The sequence below is a fragment of the Salvelinus alpinus genome, chromosome 33 (genome assembly GCF_045679555.1).
Source record: "Salvelinus alpinus chromosome 33, SLU_Salpinus.1, whole genome shotgun sequence".
Lineage (NCBI taxonomy): Eukaryota > Metazoa > Chordata > Actinopteri > Salmoniformes > Salmonidae > Salvelinus > Salvelinus alpinus.
Window position 1 is genome coordinate 5,027,760 of NC_092118.1, and position 20,595 is coordinate 5,048,354.

The 20,595-nt window shown below is 43.1% G+C and overlaps 1 protein-coding gene across 1 annotated transcript in view; it reads right to left on the minus strand.

Annotated features, from left to right (window-relative positions):
* The window catches only part of kif6 (kinesin family member 6), a 176,842-nt gene that overhangs the window by 125,771 nt on the left and 30,476 nt on the right, over nt 1-20,595 (minus strand). The window contains exons 7-9 of the mRNA XM_071381208.1: nt 3,766-3,972; nt 3,266-3,409; nt 1,850-1,936 (exon numbers count right to left, since the gene is read on the minus strand). Of these exons, the coding sequence (XP_071237309.1) occupies nt 1,850-1,936; nt 3,266-3,409; nt 3,766-3,972 (438 nt within the window). The remainder of the gene's footprint in view (nt 1-1,849; nt 1,937-3,265; nt 3,410-3,765; nt 3,973-20,595) is intronic.

Genomic DNA, 20,595 nt, shown 5'->3' on the forward strand with positions numbered 1-20,595 from the left:
TCAACTACAACCTTTTTTTCACCACTGTGTGTGTGTCCACTGTGTGTGTGTGTGTGTGTGTGTGTGTGTGTGTGTGTGTGTGTGTGTGTGTGTGTGTGTGTGTGTGTGTGTGTGTGTGTGTGTGTGTGTGTGTGTGTGTGTGTGTGTGTGTGTGTGTGTGTGTGTGTGTGTGTGTGTGTGTGTGTCAAGTGAGTGAGTGAGTGTCCAGTGAGTGAGTGAGTGTCCAGTGAGTGAGTGTGTCCAGTGAGTGAGTGTGTCCAGTGAGTGTGTCCAGTGAGTGAATGAGTGTGTCCAGTGAGTGAGTGAGTCTATTGAGTGAGTGTGTCCAGTGAGTGAGTGAGTCCAGAGAGTGAGTGAGTGAGTGAGTCCAGAGAGTGAGTGAGTCCAGAGAGTGAGTGAGTGAGTGAGTGTGTCCAGTGAGTGAGTGAGTCTATTGAGTGAGTGAGTCCAGAGAGTGAGTGAGTCCAGAGAGTGAGCGAGTCCAGAGAGTGAGTGAGTGAGTGTGTCCAGTGAGTGAGTGAGTCCAGAGAGTGAGTGGGTCCAGAGAGTAAGTGAGTGAGTGTGTCCAGTGAGTGAGTGAGTCTAATGAGTGAGTGAGTCCAGTGAGTGAGTGTGTCCAGTGAGTGAGTGAGTCCAGAGAGTGAGTGAGTGAGTGTCCAGTGAGTGAGTGTGTCCAGTGAGTGAGTGTGTCCAGTGATTGAGTGTGTCCAGTGATTGAGTGTGACCAGTGATTGAGTGTGACCAGTGAGTGAGTGTGTCCAGTGAGTGAGTGTGTCCAGTGAGTGAGAGTGAGATAGCTTTCTTTGGAGAAAAGACCTGCAGACTAGTACACTACTACCCAGAGCTGAAAGGGCAGCTACTCCCCAACTTAAACCAGCCAGCCCAGACACCAGCTCAATTAACGGCCAGCCGCAGACTCTCTTAAAAATACCTCTGCAGGGTTTGGTAATGCCAGCCAAGCCCCGTACAATAATACACACAACTATATCCTCATAGCATACGGGAGGGGATATCATGGTCAGTGTTTCCTCTAGGTTTGTCCTTTGGGCAGGGTGCAGACGCCTATGAAGAGACAACCGGGTCTGCCAACAGATATGCCTATTTAAAGATGCATAATTGACGTCATTGTTTTAAGCGCAGGGGCAACATAGAGAGCGAGAAACAGGGAAGGAGGACGAAGAGAGGGAAATGAGAGAAAGAGATGTTTGAAAATATACTTATAGTTTCAAGGTTGTGGGGGGAGCACAGATCATCCACAGTACCCCAATTGACCGACTGTTTCCACAGAAAGAAGACTTGAATTGCTATATAATTCTGTACAGTTTTATTTTTTTTACTTGGAGCACCAAAATATCCCCCCAAGGTTTTGAGAAAAGCAATCAATGAGCACACATTGTCTCTTTTCATACATCTGTTTGTCATTGAAATAGCACCACCAGAAAATATGGCCTCTAATTAATCTTCATCAAGCGGCAAGTGTGTGCGTGTGTGTGTGTGTGTGTGTGTGTGTGTGTGTGTGTGTGTGTGTGTGTGTGTGTGTTAATGTGTTAATGTGTGAAAAATGCATTCTAGCATACACACAGCGGTAGAACACAAACAGCCCTGTGCAACAGTCTAAATACCACACAGACGAGCAAGAGGGGGGGGAAAGACTCATCCTGGGTGACGGAAGCCAGGAGAGGACACACCAGATGGACAAACATAAGGACGGACAAATGTAAGAATGGATGGACGGACAGGCCAACAGTGACAGACAGGCTAACGAATAGGTGGACAGACAGACAGAAAGACAGACAAATACTGAGAGACAGACGGACAGACAGACAGACGGATGAACGGACAGACAGACCAGGGCAGGGTCCATCTCTTCATTCAGCAGAGCCTCGTTCCTGATCAGAGCGACCCGCTGGGCAAAGCGACACGTGGAGATGGATTCCTGATAGACGGAGGAAAGAGGAGAGGAAGAGAGGGGGGAAAGAGAGAGACGGTGAGATAGTTGAATCTGGATGGCTATAATTTCCCCATTTCCAATTACAGTTCCTTAATGAACTAAACAACTAATTCAAGATCAGCTTTCCCTAACCCAGACTTGATCTGAACCCCATCCAACTAAAGACAACAATTGTCCCTGCGACAGCATTTAAGGTCATAAATACTATGCTCTGTAGATGGAGGCATTGTCATACATATTTTTTTTTGGAGGGGGGGGGGGGGGGTAGATCAGCTTTAATATTGTAGATAGATTGTAACGTCTATCAACGTAATTGCCTGCATCATGTCCAAACCCCTATAAAAAAAAGTTTATATATTCAGATCCCTTGACTTTGCCCACATTTTGTTACGTTACAGCCTTATTCTAAAATGTATTAAATATTATAATTTTTTCAGCGATCTACACACATTAACCAATAATGTCCAAGCGAAAACAGGTTTTTATAAATGTAAATATATTTTCCTTTACTATTTTCCACAAACCCTAACACCCCTCCCCTAATTAGAGTAAACGAATGAAAAACGACACTTACTTCCAGCTTATGCATACAATATACATTTAACGGACACAATCTATTTTACAATAGTTATCTTTTGTTTGTTTTTACTCATGTCCTTCCGCTACCCTCAACCCCTCCAATCTATTTCTGAAGACCATCCTGTTTGATTTCTAGTTGCCATATATTTTTAATTGTGCTGTTCGTTCTGAACGAATATACATTTTACAGACACAGTATATTTTACATGAGTTATCTTGTTGTTATTAGTCCCACCCTTCAGCTCCATTCAACCCCTCCCATCTACATCTCTTAACACCATCCATTTTGGATTTCTATTTGCCATATTTTTTTTTTCAACTGTTCTGTGATGTTTCACAAAATAACCTTTCTATTCTCAGAGTTTCTACAGATTGTAAATTAAAGAGAAACATTTTTGCTAAAAGTATTATTATATTATTGATCGATTGACTATGACTTTTCAAATCACCCAGTAGTGCTACCTGCAGAGTTAGCTCCAGGTAAATGTTGCAAGGCATTGTCATTTTCTCGTCCCTCGTTTACCCAATTGTTTCCACGTTTTTTTCCCACAACCTAACTCGAAATCTAACAGTTCGACTTCTTCTATAAATCATGCATTAAAGGTGCAGCCGCTTTTCAGAATAAAGAATCCGGTCTTACATGTCAATGGGAGATTTGCACCAAATGTTCCCTGGTTACAAACTATAGGATTTGGCCCGTGGTGACAGCAAAGCGAGTGAATGGGGAACTCTTACATCGACATTTCTCTTGTCCACAGACACAGTGGCGATCATGGTGGTCATGCAGTTTCCTCCCAGGCTGTCCCGCAGCACCGATGTCATCATGGAATTTCGGTAGGGAATGTGCAAGCGGTTCTTCTCTGAGAGAGCAATGATGACCTGACTCGGAGAGAGAGAGGGAAGAAAGGGGAAGACGAAGAGGAATTTGAGTACTAGATCAGATGTATACAGGTTCCGCATTCTTTTATGCTATTTTATTCATGAAGAGGCAACAAGCGCAAAAACAAGCATTTCGGCTGATAGACAGAAATACAACTATGAATTGTTCAGAGATTTAAGGTGCATTCAAACAGAGTAGAATGGCAAGGAACTTTTTTACGACACCTGGACACAACTTCTATGTCTGTGAGGAAGCATACGTAAAACCCACAACAACCCTCCTCCTCCCTGCTCTCCCCCTTGTATGACCTTGTTCCCCTCCCTGCTTAAACCCCATGTGACCTCTGAACTCTGACCTGCTCCAGGTAGTGCAGTGACAGGTTGATGTACTTGGCCTCTGTGAGCAGCTGCCCACACACGCCTGTCTTGCCCACGCGCTCCGAGCCCGCCAGGTCCACCAGATGTAGCTTGGAGCGCCGCACGGTGACCGAGCCGGGCTCACGGCCACACACGTGCATGGTGAAGATGCAGTGAGAACGCGTGGACGCCTGGTTCATCGGGGTCTGGGGAAGGAAGAAGTAGAGGGGGAGGTGGAGAGGTTGTATACCCAATGTAAGTATTTACTCCTCTTCAAAATAAAAGGTATGCAAACTGACACAGAGAAAGAAGAGGCGAGAGAGAGGAGATAGAGGGAAGGGAGAAAGAGAGAGAGGCCGGCATAGTGACGGTACCCACACTTTGCATGAAGGCCTAATCACCAATCATTTCTGCAATGCGCTCTCCAGTAGGTACTGTCGAAAAACACCCCCACAACATTAAAATGCCTGAAATGACTGTCCAGACATTGACACTAGCTCTTTCTAAATTCATCTTTCCTCGATTCTTCGCATCCTCTCTCCTAACCTCCTTTACAAAAAGGCATTTGATGAGAAGTTCTGCGTAGAGGGACATTGGACCTTCTCCAATACGCTTAAACAGGAGGCGAGGAGATAGGAGCGAGGAAATGCAGAAAGACGAATTGAGAAAGAGGCATCTTACTACAGTCATTCCATGTCATTTCAGCAAGCCACGACACCCACCATCTCAGATTGCTATGAAATGGGTAAGATTAGCATTCCTGAAACATTCTTTTGTTGAAATGTAATTTTATCTTGGAGAAATTAAGATCATTGATTGCACCCAAATTGGCAATTTAAATTAAAAAAATTCATGTAATATTCAATAAATACGGTAAAGTACCAACATCCAATTTGGATCAAACTTCTTCCACCGGAGTACGACATGAGGAATATTTTTGTTTGTTTGTCGAAAGCCACCCATGGTCATCCTCACAGAAAGCAAATCAGTTTGACATTAGAAAGACGACTTCCGCTTATACCAGACCAAAAGACAGGGGACGGTGTATTTCCCCATCTATATCAAGGGACCAGGGTTCTGGTCTAGAAGCATGGTTTCGTCTGCTCCTACAGTTTTGCTTCGGTACTGCAGTTCAACTGACGCTCAGCCCAGAAATACCATTTCCATTCACAGCCACATAGAGAAGTCAGACTAGAAAATTCCTAATAAGACACTTTATTCATCATCTTTGTGAACAAAACATCCATTGAATTATAACTGTTGCGGAGGCCGATTTTTTTCTTCTTCATCATTCACAGCTTAAGATATCGACCTTAAAAATGAATCTAATGTCTGCCTTGTTTTTGGATGATGGGAGCTGCAACGACATCACCACAAGTGCTAATGCGCATGTGATGTTGGTCCGAACGAACCGGATGCAACCCGTATATAGACGGTCCATGAATCGGCATATGCGAACGTGAGTAGATTACCTTGAAAACGACGGGCGGATATCATGAATGCAGGCTTCAGTTCTTATTATACCTCCGTGATCTACACTATATACAAAAGATGAAGGACACCTGCTCTTTCCATGACATAGACTGACCAGATGAAAGCTATGATCCCTTATTCATTTCACATGTTACATCCATTTCAATCAGTGTAGATGAAGGTGACGAGTCAGCTTAAAGAAGGATTTTTAGGCCTTGAGACAATTGGAGACATGGATTGTGTATGTGTGCCATTCAGAGGTTGGGCAAGACAAAACATGGGAGGTGCCTTTGAACGGGGTATGGCAGTAGGTGCCAGGCGCACAGGTTTATGTCAAGAACTGCAACGCTGCTGGGTTTTTCACACTCAACAGTTTACCGTGTGTGTCAAGAATAGTCAACCACCCAAAGGACATCCAGCCAACTTGACACAATTGCGGGAAGCAGTTGACCTGTGGGGTCGAAGGAATTGTTGACCTGTGGAACGCTTTCAACACCTTCTAGAGTCCATGTCCCAACAAATTGAGGCTGTTCTGAGGGCAAAAGGGCCTGCAACTCAATATTAGGAAGGTGTTCCTAATGTTTTGTATACTCAGTGTATACACCAGCTAGTACATTCACCACAAGGGCATGCTCTCTCTCTCCCTATCCCTCCCTTCCCCTCAGTGGGAAGGACAACATCAAAGCCCTGACATGTGTGACTGACGAGCAATAAACATCTGGTTGGGGGATGTACAAAAATGCTGAGGGGGATTTTCTGAGGGTTAGAAATAGCAGTGGGCCCAGAGAGAGTCAGGGAACAGGACAAGACAGACAGACAGACACAGTTTGGCCTAGTGCAAGTGGTGGAACCATCCTCTTTGGAGTCCACACCCACTCCTCTGATATCATCTCAGCCAAGTCTATGGGCCGAATTAAGCCCTCCCCTTTCCGAAAGTCAAAGGGTGTACATGTAGGTACACCACCACAAAATCGTGATTAGTCCAAATAATCAGTGATGCAAAAACCAGCACACCGGTTAAAATATTCCTCATGTCACCAGGGGTGTTCCAGCAGTCTGCTTCTGGCCAATTTCAAGAATTCATAACAATCGGTAATCAGCATTTATGGACGCCGATTATGGCCGATTACATTGCATTACACGAGGAAACTGCGTGGCAGGCTGACCACCTGTTACGTGAGTGCAGCAAGGAGCAGGTAACAGGTAACGAGTTCAAACAGGTGCATTTAATACAGGTAATGAGTGGAGAACAGGAGGGCTTCTTAAAGAAAAACTAACAGGTCTGTGAGAGCCGGAATTCTTACTGGTTGGTAGGTGATCAAATACTTATGTCATGCAATAAAATGCAAATTAATTACTTAAAAATCATACAATGTGATTTTTTTTATTTTTGTTTTAGATTCCGTCTCTCACAGTTGAAGTGTACCTATGATAAAAAATTACAGACCTCTACATGCTTTGTAAGTAGGAAAACCTGCAAAATCGGCAGTGTATCAAATACTTGTTCTCCCCACTGTATATATATATATATATATATATATATATATATATATATATATATATATATATATATACAGTGGGGAGAACAAGTATTTGATACACTGTCAATTTTGCAGGTTTTCCTACTTACAAAGCATGTAGAGGTCTGTACTTTTTATCATAGGTACACTTCAACTGTGAGAGATGGAATCTAAAACAAAAATCCAGAAAATCACATTGTATGATTTTTAAGTAATTAATTTGCATTTTATTGCATGACATAAGTATTTGATCACCTACCAACCAGTAAGAACTCCGGCTCTCACAGACCTGTTAGTTTTTCTTTAAGAAGCCCTCCTGTTCTCCACTCATTACCTGTATTAACTGCACCTGTTTGAACTCGTTACCTGTATAAAAGACACCTGTCCACACACTCAATCAAACAGACTCCAACCTCTCCACAATGGCCAAGACCAGAGAGCTGTGTAAGGACATCAGGGATAAAATTGTAGACCTGCACAAGGCTGGGATGGGCTACAGGACAATAGAAAAACAGCTTGGTGAGAAGGCAACAACTGTTGGCGCAATTATTAGAAAATGGAAGACGTTCAAGATGACGGTCAATCACCCTCGGTCTGGGGCTCCATGCAAGATCTCACCTCGTGGGGCATCAATGATCATGAAGAAGGTGAGGGATCAGCCCAGAACTACACGGCAGGACCTGGTCAATGACCTGAAGAGAGCTGGGACCACAATCTCAAAGAAAACCATTAGTAACACACCACGCCGTCATGGATTAAAATCCTGCAGTGCACGCAAGGTCCCCCTGCTCAAGCCAGTGCATGTCCAGGCCCGTCTGAAGTTTGCCAATGACCATCTGGATGATCCAGAGGAGGAATGGGAGAAGGTCATGTGGTCTGATGAGACAAAAATAGAGCTTTTTGGTCTAAACTCCACTCGCCGTGTTTGGAGGAAGAAGAAGGATGAGTACAACCCCAAGAACACCATCCCAACCGTGAAGCTTGGAGGTGGAAACATCATTCTTTGGGGATGCTTTTCTGCAAAGGGGACAGGACGACTGCACTGTATTGAGGGAAGGATGGATTTGGCCATGTATCGCGAGATCTTGGCCAACAACCTCCTTCCCTCAGTAAGAGCATTGAAGATGGGTCGTGGCTGGGTCTTCCAGCATGACAACGACCCGAAACACACAGCCAGGGCAACTAAGGAGTGGCTCCGTAAGAAGCATTTCAAGGTCCTGGAGTGGCCTAGACAGTCTCCAGACCTGAACCCAATAGAAAATCTTTGGAGGGAGCTGAAAGTCCGTATTGCCCAGCGACAGCCCCGGAACCTGAAGGATCTGGAGAAGGTCTGTATGGAGGAGTGGGCCAAAATCCCTGCTGCAGTGTGTGCAAACCTGGTCAAGAACTACAGGAAACGTATGAACTCTGTAATTGCAAACAAAGGTTTCTGTACCAAATATTAAGTTCTGCTTTTCTGATGTATCAAATACTTATGTCATGCAATAAAATGCAAATTAAATACTTAAAAATTATACAATGTGATTTTCTGGATTTTTGTTTTAGATTCTGTCTCTCACAGTTGAAGTGTACCTATGATAAAAATGACAGACCTCTACATGCTTTGTAAGTAGGAAAACCTGCAAAATCGGCGGTGTATCAAATACTTGTTCTCCCCACTGTATATATATATATAAAATCGTCCGACTAATCGGTATTGGCTTTTTTTGGTCCTCCAGTAATCGGTATCGGTGTTGAAAAATCATAAATCGGTCGACCTCTAGATTATACCACTGCAAACATTGGTTTGACTCCGACTGACTGCATTATCACACTCTCTCTCCACTATAGAAAATAGGAAAGGATAGGGACTGCCTCTGTCTCTTTGCCCAATCCATTGCCATATCCTTTAGCTGGAAGGTCATTTTCGCTCTCATCATCTTCAGTCTCTCTTCCACTCCCTCATTCCCTCTCTTCCTTCTCTCTGTCTCACCAGTCTCCCTCTTCCAATGTCACATTACTAACTCATCACTCCCTCCCTCTTCCACTCTCTCTCCCCTATTGCCCCCTCTCTATTTTACCCAAATATATCTCGTCTCGTGGAAAACAGCAACACGAAGGGATGACTCAAACCCACCAGACCAATGTCTGTTTATCCACTAGCGAGCTGACCCTGCACCACCTCTGTGTGCCTCTGACCACACGTCGACCACACATGGAGCGCATGGGTCGATGAGTCGGCAAGCTGTAAATGAGGGGCTTTGGGCTTGGGTAAAAAAAAAATATAAAAAAAACAAGAGCAGGACCCCCTGACAGCATGCAGCGTGAGGACCACCAGGAGAAGAGTACTGAAAAGTAAATCCCACTAGCAGTGAGGGGGAGTGATTATGCCGTTAGAGGCGAGGCCCGCATGTGGGATGACCAGAGGTGAGGGACGAAGGGATAGAGGGAGGGACAAAGACCAGATGAAAGGAAAGACTTCTTGGTGGGGTGGAGGTTGGATAAGAGGTGTATTTCCTATCCGATGTAAAAAAAAAAATTGCGCTACCAAATCTCAGAGCCAATGAGATCATGGTCTTCTGAGTGTTGGCGTGAATACTCAAGAGTGAGAGAACAAGGGAACGAAAATAAAGAATGAAAGAATTTGAGGAACTGGAATACAGTATCCATCTGATGTGGATAAAATGATGTCAGCAATTATTTGGGTTCCTTGAAGCACGAGGGGCTTCTAATGAAGGATCAAGCCCCAAAGAGGAACCTTTAACAAAAGGTTATTTGTGTGGGTGGACTGTTATGAATGGACACATGGGTTATACACAGAGTGTTCCCCAGCTGTGCTTAATTGCCAGAGGACTAAAACAAGATGCAGTGAATTTTTTCAATTTAAGACAGTGACTCTAGGTTGTCGAGCTCGGAACATTGAAAGAGTATCCTTGTGCCCAATAGGAGTTCCCCAATACAGTACTCCCCCATAGCCAGTTTGTTGAGGTTAGAGAAGCAGACCAGTAACCAGAAGGTTTCCGGTTCGAAACCCAGCTCCAACTGGTTGTGAACATAAGGACAGTGGGACCTCAGGGCATTTACTAAGGAAAAAGTGTTTCCAGAGACTACAGAGCATCTAAAATGAGACTATACGACACTGTCATAAGGTATACATAGTGCATTTGTCAATAACACAGAAGATTCCTAATGATTGTCAGAGATTGTGTCCCAAATGGCACCCATATTCCCTATGTGATCATTTAAAAAAAACATTAAAAAATATGTTTTTATTCCTCTAATTGTTATACTACTTAACTCTGCATAATTGGGAAAGGGATCGTAAGTAAGAATTTCACTGTAAAGCCTACACCTGTTGTATTTGGCGCATGTGATGAATTAAATGTTATTTCATTTTGATTTGGGATACAGAAGAGGCTTGCTCTGAGGTTTTGAATTACACTGCTTTCAGACATTTTTATCGGAAATGTCATGAAGGAGACATATCATTCACTAGCGAAATTGAAATTGTGGGGTAGGTTGTGTAGACAGCGGGCGAAAATAATGCAATTTAATTTCAGGCAGCACCAAGCAAACAGTGGATGTCCTATCTGGAATTACTTTTGTCCCTTTAATAACAAGCAAACCTTTTGAATTTGAGAAAATTCTTAGTACTCCAAACAAAAATTTTGATAGACAGAAAGACATTAACCCAAAAGTTTTGAGAGCTAAATAATATTGCAAATAAATAATTTTGAAAGACAAAAACAAATTAATTGCAAATGAATGCAACAACAAAAAAATTATGTGAAACCATTGCAATGATTGCACGATTGCGATGAAACGCTTCCCTCTTTGCCTATAATTTTTTATTTGGTTTACACTACCGGTCAAAAATGTATAACACCTACTCATTCAAAGGTTTTTCTTTAGTTTTACTATTTTCTACATTGTAGAATAATAGTGAAGACATCAAAACTATGAAATAACACATATGGAATCATGTAGTAACCAAAAAAGTGTTAAACAAATCAAAATATATTTAATATTTGAGGTTCTTCAAATAGCCACCCTTTGCCTTGATGACAGCTTTGCACACTCTCGGCATTCTCAACCAGCTTCATGAGGTATTCACCTGGAATGCATTTCAATTAACAGGTGTGCCTTGTTAAAAGTTAATTTGTGGAATTTCTTTCCTTCTTAATGTGTTTGAGCTAATCAGTTGTGTTGTGACAAGTTAGGAGGGGTATACAGAAGATAGCCCTATTTGGTAAAAGACCAAGTCCATATTATGGCAAGAACAGCTCAAATAAGCAAAGAAAAACGTCCATCATTACTTTAAGACATGAAGGTCAGTCAATACGGAAAATTTAAAGAACTTTGAAAGTATCTTCAAGTGCAGTTGCAAAAACCATCAACCGCTATGATGAAACTGGCTCTCTCGAGGACCGCCACAGGAATGGAAGACCCAGAGTGGGCCGGATAACTTGCTAGCAACTTGTTTGTTAATGTATAAACTAGCTTGATTGCTAATTCCAGAAGTTAAATGTGTCAATTGTATCCCCTGAACTATTATCTCCAGCACCTAACTATGTTAGCTAGCAATCAAGCTAAGAATCTAGGTTGCAAATTGAGTCACACAAATTACTGTGGTCATTTCTAGATAACTGCTGTGCAACATAACCAATGCAAAAAATAAACTTTTTCTAAACACATCAATCGAGAGAGACAAAGTAGATCGACATGACATTTCCTTAACATTCTTTGCGTTAACCCTTGGTGAGAGTTAACAAAGCTGTTGCTTGACTCAATACAGTTAAAGCGGCTCTGGCCTCGCAATCTGCTTTGAGACACGGCAGAGGCCGGATCATTCCGGCGATTGTGATAGGGAGTTCGATGGGAATTAATGCATATAGCTTTTCCTTGCTAATGTCAACTGGAAAATTACAGGCATAAAGAAGATGTGTTTAATTAGTTAATTGATTAGTCATGTCCATGGCAATCAGTCTGCACAATAAACAACCCGAAATTATTTTATTAAGGATATACCCCTACTGTACACTTGGAGTGTGATAGAGACAGTGTCCAACAGTTAACCGTTATTATTGTCCATTGAAGAATCACGGGTGTTCAAGAAACAGGTTACAATTTCCACAAAATATTCAACTCATTTTCCTTGATAATGCTTTCAAACATAAGATTGGCAGAACTTCACTAAAGAGCAAGAACATGTCTGTATTGTAATTCTATTTGCAGAATACCTTGAACATGTGACTAGTGTCTGGTAACAAATTTGCACTATAAACTTGGCCCACCACAGGAGTCGCTAGAGCGCGATGGGACAAGGATATCCCTGCCGGCCAAACCCTCCCCTAACCCGGACGATGCTGGGTTAATTGTGCGGCGCCCCATGGCGGCGCTCCTGGTCGCGGCCGGCTGCGACAGAGCCTGAACTCGAACCATGATCTCTAGAGCCACAATGGAGTGCCTTAGACCACTGCACCACTCGGGAGGCCCAAATTTGCACTATAAACTTGACTGAACACAGTACAGCGACAATGGATGAGTCTGCTCTCCATCTTATCGGTACAGTTATAAATATTAGTAGTATTTTTAGGGACAAAGTGATATTCCTCCTCGGCTTCTCTCAGCTATGTAGACAGGCCAGAATCGCCTGTGAAAAAAAAGTGTATAAATTATCCAAAGAGGTTAACATGGGTGGAAACCACCCGAGCCTTTGTTGTGGCCTGCACACAGCCGGCATCTAAGCAGCCCTCTTTTCAGGTGAGTTCTGCGGCTCTGGCCTCGCAATCTGCTTTGAGACACGGCAGAGGCCGGATCATTCCGGCGATTGTGATAGGGAGTTCGATGAGAAGACATATATCTGTACTTGGGGCTGTGCGTCAGTCACTGGGGCCTGATACTGTCATGGCTCATGTGGGGTCGAATTACATTATGGAGGGCAGCTCAGAACAGCTGAAGATGGATTTTAAAGAACTGACTGGGTCACTACTCGACACCAACAAATGCCCCATAATATCTGGACCTCTGCTCACACTAAATCGTGGCATTAAACAGTTCAGCAGACTTTTAGCCCTCCATAACTGGCTAAGAGACAATTGCAGCTCCGTGGGTGTAACATTTATTTACAATTTTGATACCTTCTGGAAACAAAGCTCGCATCACAAGGGGGTTGGGATCCACCCAAATAATGTGGGTTCCTGGATCCTTTCACAGCATTTTAAGGATGCGTTGAGACAATGACTTATCAGTGAGCCAAGTACAGATCATTTAATCCCTACCATTGTGTCGCTGAGTTGTCATAATGTTTCAGCAAATGTACATTATCTCAGGGGCATTGGAAGACACAATGTAAGTCACCTAATTTATGTCCCTCTTACTGCCCTGAATGCCTACAGCTATTGTCTGCAGAAATCATATAACTATGAACCACAGTAATACTGTTAGTACTGATGTGGTGTGCACTAACAGGAAGTCCTGTTAGTGCACACCCAGAAAAGTGTTAAAAATAGCCCATGTTAAGATATGTAGCTTAAGAAACAAGGTTGATGAAATCAATAACTTGCTAGTAACAGATGACCTTCATATTCCTTCTAGGCAGAATTCCTCTGTCCAGTGTCTGTGTTCTTTCGCCCATCTTAATCTTTTCTTATTATTGGCCAGTCTGAGATATGGCTTTTTCTTTGCAACTCTGCCTAGAAGGCCAGAATCCCGGAGTCGCCTCTTCACTGTTGACTGGTGTTTTTCGGGTACTATTTAATGAAGCTGCCAGTTGAGGACTTGTGAGGTGTTTCTCAAACTAGACACTCTAATCTCCTTGTCCTCTTGCTCAGTTGTGCACCGGGAACTCCTTTTTCCCACTCCTTTTTCTATTCTGGTTAGGACCAGTTTGTGCTGTTCTGTGAAGGGAGACGTACACAGCATTGTACGAGATCTTTAGTTTCTTAGCAATTTTTCCTGTGTTGTCACTCCTATTTGCCAAATCTTCAATTTAAGCCTTTCAATCAAAATCCAGGTAGAATCAGGAATTCCCCAGGGCAGCTGTCTAGGCCCCTTACTTTTTTCAAACTTTACTAATGACATGCCACTGGCTTTGAGTAAAAAAGTGTGTCTATGTATGCGGATGACTCAATACTATACACGTCAGCCACTACAGCGACTGAAATGACTGCAACACTTATCAAAGAGCTGCAGTTCGTTTCAGAATGGGTTGCAAGTAATAAGTTAGTCCTAAATGTTTCAAAAACAAAAAGCATTGTATTTGGGACAAATCATTCACTAAACCCTAAACCTCAACTAAATCTTCTAATGAATGTGGAAATTGAGAAAGTTGAGGTGACTAAACTGCTTGGAGTAACCATGGATTGTAAACTGTCATGGTCAAAACATATTGATACAACAGTAGCTAGGACGGGGAGAAGTCTGACCATAATAAAGTGCTGCTCTGCATTCTTAACAACACTTTCAACAAGGCAGGTACTACAAGCTCTAGTTTCATTGCTCCTGGAGTACTGTTCAGTCGTGTGGTCAGGTGCCACAAAGAGGTACTTAGGGAAATTGCAATTGGCTCAGAACAGGGCAGCACGGCTGGCCCTTGGATGTACACAGAGCACTAACATTAATATGCATGTCAATCTCTCCTGGCTCAAAGTAGAGGAGAGACTGACTTCATCACTACTTGTATTTGTGAGAGGTATTAACCTGTTGAATGCACTGTTTGTTTGAACTACTGGCACCCATGCATACCCCACAAGACATGCCACAAGAGGTCCCTTCACAGTACCCAAGTCCAGAACAGACTATGGGAGGCGCACAGTACTACATAGAGCCATGACTACATGGAATGTGGTCTCTATTCCACATCAAGTAACTCATGCAAACCTTCAAATTAGATTGAAAAAAAAAAACAGATAAAAATACACCTCATGGAACAGCGGGGACTGTGAAGCAACACAAACATAATAACATACACACTATACACACACGCACACAAAGACCAGGGATGTTTTCCAATGCCTCGCAAAGAGGGGCACCTATTGCTAGATGGGTAAAACTTTCAAAAGCAGACGTTGAATATCTCTTTGAGCATGGTGAAGTCATTAATTACAATTTGGATGGTGTATCAATACACCCAGTCACTACAAAGATACAGGCGTCGTTCCTAACTCAGTTGCCAGGAGAGGATGGAAACCAATCAGGGATTGTACCATGAGGCCAATGGTGACTTTAAAACAGTTACAGAGTTGAATGCCTGTGATAGGAGAAAACTGAGGATGGATCAACAACATTGTAGTAACTCTACAATACTAATCTAATTGAGTGAAAAGAAGGAATCCTGCATAGAATAAAAAATATAACCAAAACATGCAACCTGTATGCAACAACGCACTAAAGTAATACTTCAAACAATATGGCAAAGCAATTAACCTTTTGTCCTGAATACAAAGTGTTATGTTTGGGGCAAAACATTACTGAGTACAACTCTCCATATTTTCAAGCATAGTGGTGGCTGCATCATGTTATGGGTACGGTTCTGGTCGATTTTCAGAATAAAAAATAAACAGAATGGAGATAAGCACAGGCAAAATCCTAGAGGAAAACCTGGTTCATTAATTGGGAGATTAATTCACCTTTCAGCAGGACAATAGCCTAAAACACAAGGCCAAATCTACTAAGGAGTTGCTTACCAAGAAGACAGTGAATGTTCGCGAGTGGCAGAGTTACAGTTTTGACTTAAACCTGATTGAAAATCGATAGCAAGACCTGAAAACGGTTGTCTAGCAATGATTAACAACCATTTTGACAGAGCTGGTGTGCAAAATAGTGGGCAAATGTTGCACAATCCAGGGCCAGAATCCACAATGTGTCTCAGAGTAGAAAATTGGTCGTAAATACTGAGAATAGAGACATTTTACTCCTACTCCTATGGGTAAAAATAAAAACTATGCATGAAGCCTCTTTAGTCGTGAGTCCCACGTAGTCGACAGATATTTTTGACACCTCATGAGCTTTACTAACCAGTTAAGAGTTACCAGCAGGTGTCGTGATAATAGAAAAATCTCAGTGGAGTCAGTGGTTCCTACGCCACTTGCGATTGCTTTGGAGTTGATCAATAAATGATCTAGACCTACATGCAACAGTAACTCTTGTGCATTTGACAATGATTTCACATGAATTGCATAAATACTTATAACCACTACGCTAATAAATAAACATGTTTTTCTTTCGATTATTTAATGACCTACATTATATTTCAAGTTCTCGCTTTGGAGCGCAATATCACGTTGTTCAAAAATATGCCTAAATTGGGCATGCCTATAAATTCGGCAATTGAAAGCATCTAGGGCTTATGTTAACTTTGATTGTGTTCAATTCAAATGTTGCATCCGGAGTATTTCTCCTGTCTTTCTCCTGTCTGGTGTCCTGTGTGAATTTAAGTATGTGTAACGGATGTGAAATGGCTAGCTAGTTAGCAGGTACGCGCTACTAGCATTTCAATCAGTTACGTCACTTGCTCTGAGACTTAAGTAGGGTTGCACCTTGCTCTGCAAGGGCCGTGGCCTTTGTGGAGCGATGGGTAACGATGCTTCGTGGGCGACCGTTGTTGATGTGTGCAGAGGGTCCCTGGTTCGCGCCCGTGTCGGGGCGAGGGGACGCCGTAAAGTTATACTGTTACATTGATGCTGTTGACCCGGATCACTGGTTGCTGCGGAAAAGGAGGAGGTTGAAAGGGGGGTGAGTGTAACGGATGTGAAATGGCTAGCTAGTTAGCAGGTACGCGCTACTAGCATTTCAATCAGTTACGTCACTTGCTCTGAGACTTAAGTAGGGTTGCACCTTGCTCTGCAAGGGCCGTGGCTTTTGTGGAGCGATGGGTAACGACGCTTCGTGGGTGACTGTTGTCGATGTGTGCAGAGGGTCCCTGGTTCGCGCCCGTGTCAGGGCGAGGGGACGGTTTAAAGTTATACTGTTACATATGCTCTCTCTAATTCTCTCTCTCTTTTGTTCTCTTTCTTTCTTTCATTCTCTCTTTCTTTCTCTCTCTCGGAGGAACTGAGTCCTAGGACCATGCCTCAGGACTACCTGGCCTGATGACTCCTTGCTGTCCCCAGTCCACCTGGCCGTGCTGCTGCTCCAGTTTCAACTGTTCTGCCTGCGGCTATGGAACCCTGACCTGTTCATCGGACGTGCTACCTGTCCCAGACCTGCTGTTTTCAACTCTCTAGAGACAGCAGGAGCGGTAGAGATACTCTGAAGGATTGCCTATGAAAAGCCAATTGACATTTACTCCTGAGGTGCTGACTTGCTGCACCCTTGACAACCACTGTGATTATTATTATTTGACCCTGCTGGTCATCTATGAACATTTGAACATCTTGGCCATGTTCTGTTATAACCTCCACCCGGCACAGCCAGAAGAGGACTGGCCACCCCTCATAGCCTGGATTCTCTCTAGGTTTCTTCCTAGGTTCTGGCCTTTCTAGGGAGTTTTTCCTAGCCACCGTGCTTCTACACCTGCATTGCTTGCCGTTTGGGGTTTTAGGCTGGGTTTCTGTACAGCACTTTGTGACACCAGCTGATGTAAGAAGGGCTTTATAAATACATTTGATAGATTGATTGATTGATTGTATGCAATGTTGTATGCAACATTATCAGCAAGCAACTTGATGACTACTGTGCTAAAGCGATTTAGAGTTGTTAAACGGGAGTGACGAGTGCGAGAAAATGAACATTAAATTATCTGGCAACAGCTCTGGTGGACATTCCTGCAGTCAGCATGCCAATTGCATGCTCCCTCAAAACTGCACATTTTAGAGTTACCTTTTATTGTGCCCAAGCACAAGGTGCATCTGGGTAATGATCATGCTGTTTAATCAGCTTCTTGATATGCCACACCTGTCAGGTGGATGGATTATCTTGGCAAATGATAAATTCCCACGAACAGGGATATAGACAAGTGTCTGCACAAAATTTGAGAGAAATACTGTAAACTGTGTGAGTATTGCACATTTCTGGGATCTTTATTTTCAGCTCATGAAACATGGGACCAACACTTTACATTTCTATACGTTTCTATTTATTTTTGTTCAGTATATATAACCATGCTAGCTAGCTTGCTAATTGTTTCAATGCATGTTCTACATATGAAATAACAAGACACAAAATAAACTTACCGAAGGTGTTTCCCGATGTCCTCCTTGTTGTAAAGGTAACGTTAGCTAGCTATCTAGACTAGTCAGTCCCAATGTGAGATAGCGAGCTAGTGGCCACTGAGCCTTTTTATCAAAAATGGAAAAGTGAAATAAATAAAAAATAAATCGAGCTTTTCATACACTAGCTGGCTGTAGTTAGCAGAAAAAACGGTTGCATCTCTGTATTGACAGCTAGCTAGCTAACAAAAACTCAGCGAAAAAAGAAACGTCCCTTTTTCAGGACCCTGTCTTTCAAAGATAATTAGTAAAAATCCTAAATAACTTCACAGATCTTCATTGTAAAGGGTTTAAACACTGTTTCCCATGCTTGCTCAATGAACCATAAACAAGTAATGAACATGCATCTGTGGAACAGTCCTTAAGACACTACCAGTTTACAGACAGTAGGCAATTAAGGTCACAGTTATGAAAACTTAGGACACTAAAGAGGCCTTTCTACTGTCCCTGCTCATCTGTGTGAACGTGCCGTAGGCACTCTGCAAGGAGGCAAGAGGACTGCAGATGTGGCCAGGGCAATAAATTGCAAAGTCCGTACTGTGAGACGCCTAAGACAGCGTGGACAGCTGATCGTCCTCGCAGTGGCCGTCCACGTGTAACAACACCTGCATAGGATCGATACATCTGAACATCACACCTGCGGGACAGATACAGGATGGCAACAACAACTGCACGAGGTACACCAGGAACGCACAATCCCTCCATCAGTGCTCAAACTGTCTGCAATAGCGCGAGAGAGGCTGGACTGAGGGCTTGTAGGCCTGTTGTAAGGCAGGTCCTCACCAGACATCACCGGCAACAATGTTGCCTATGGGCACAAACCCACCGTCGCTGGACCAGACAGGAATGGCAAAAAGTGCTCTTCACTGACGAGTCGCGGTTTTGTCTCACCAGGAGTGATGGTAGGATTCGCGTTTATCGTCGAAGGAATGAGCATTACACCGAGGCCTGTACTCTGGAGCGGGATCGATTTGGAGGTGGAGGGTCCATCACGGTCTTGGGCGGTGTGTCACAGCATCATCAGACTGAGCTTGTTGTCATTGCAGGCAATCTCAACGCTGTGCATTACAGGGAAGACATTCTTCTCCCTCGTGTGGTACTCATCCTGACATGACCCTACAGCATGACAATGCCACCAGCCATACTGCTCGTTCTATGCGTGATTTCCTGCAAGACAGGAATGTCAGTGTTCTGCCATGGCCAGCGAAGAGCCCGGATCTCAATCCCATTGAGCACGTCTGGGACCTGTTGGATCGGAGGGTGAGGGCTAGGGCCATCCCCCCAGAAATGTCCGGGGACTTGCAGGTGCCTTGGTGGAAGAGTGGGGTAACATCTCACAGCAAGAACTGGCAAATCTGGTGCAGTCCATGAGGAGGAGATGCACTGTAGTACTTAATGCAGCTGGTGGCCACACCAGATACTGACTGTTACTTTTTGACCCCACCCCCCCTTTGTTCAAGGACACATAATTCAATTTCTGTTAGTCACATATCTGTGGAACTTTTTCAGTTTATGTCTCAGTTGTTGAATCTTGTTATGTTCATACAAATATTTACACATGTTAAGTTTGCTGAAAATATATGCAGTTGACAGTGAGAGGACGTTTCTTTTTTTGCTGAGTTTAGGTGTACTAGCCAATTATTTTAAGCCGCTAGCTCGGATCTAAAAAATGAGGATGAACTGTCATTCCAAAACCGGTTGACCAATAGAGGGGCATCAATGAATGTGTCAAAACTTTGCAAAAAAAAGGCAGCGAAAGCAAAGGGCAGGGTAATATAACCAAAAAAAAAAGATGGAAGCTTTTCATCGCAATTACATTATCATTTAAAAGGTTTCAAAGATATATATTTTTGCATTAATTTATCATTAATTTGTTCTTGCCTTTCAAAATGACTTCCTTGCAACATTATGTATTTGGCTCTCAATACTTTTGGGTAAATGTTTTGCTTTCAATATCAGTATTTTGGATTGCAATAATAATTTTGTTCTCGATTTAAAAAGGTTTGCTTGATTTTAAGGCACAAAAGTAATTCCATGGTCCTAAAGACATTAGGCAACGTTACCATTGGGTCCCTTTAGGCATATTCACACTGCACCTTATCCCAGGGCTCAGAACCTCTGTAGCCCTGGGCTAACGGAGATTTTAGGCTGGGACTAAGCGAGTGTTCACATTTGCACATTCTAAAATGGACTCGCACCAACCTTAGCCCAGAGCTAGCCAGCTCTGCTCCAGAGCAGGTTTAGCACCGACTTTTCGGGGCTAGCCCCAGAAACACAGTGCCAAAATAGCCAGTGTGAAACAGGGTTAAGAACAATGCCCAGAATGCTCACTGTCCAATCAAAAAAGCTGCACTGTCACCTAATTTACATATATTTGTGATGCCTGTAATGCATTCTGCACGCTATTTTGTTCAGTAAATTCATATTACTTCATCCTTGCAAAAACATTGGTTGCTATGCCTCACAAAAATGATTGCTGTGCAGGCTGGCTAACGCCTTCAAATTTAGCCAACTAAAGCTACAAACTCTACAGCTGGAAGGGGCGGCAAACGCTCCATTTGTCTGTCTTTATAACTTTTCTATTTACATTTAATTGGATATATCCATTAAATAGTTTTGCATGATTTCACCTGGATCAGAAAAGTTG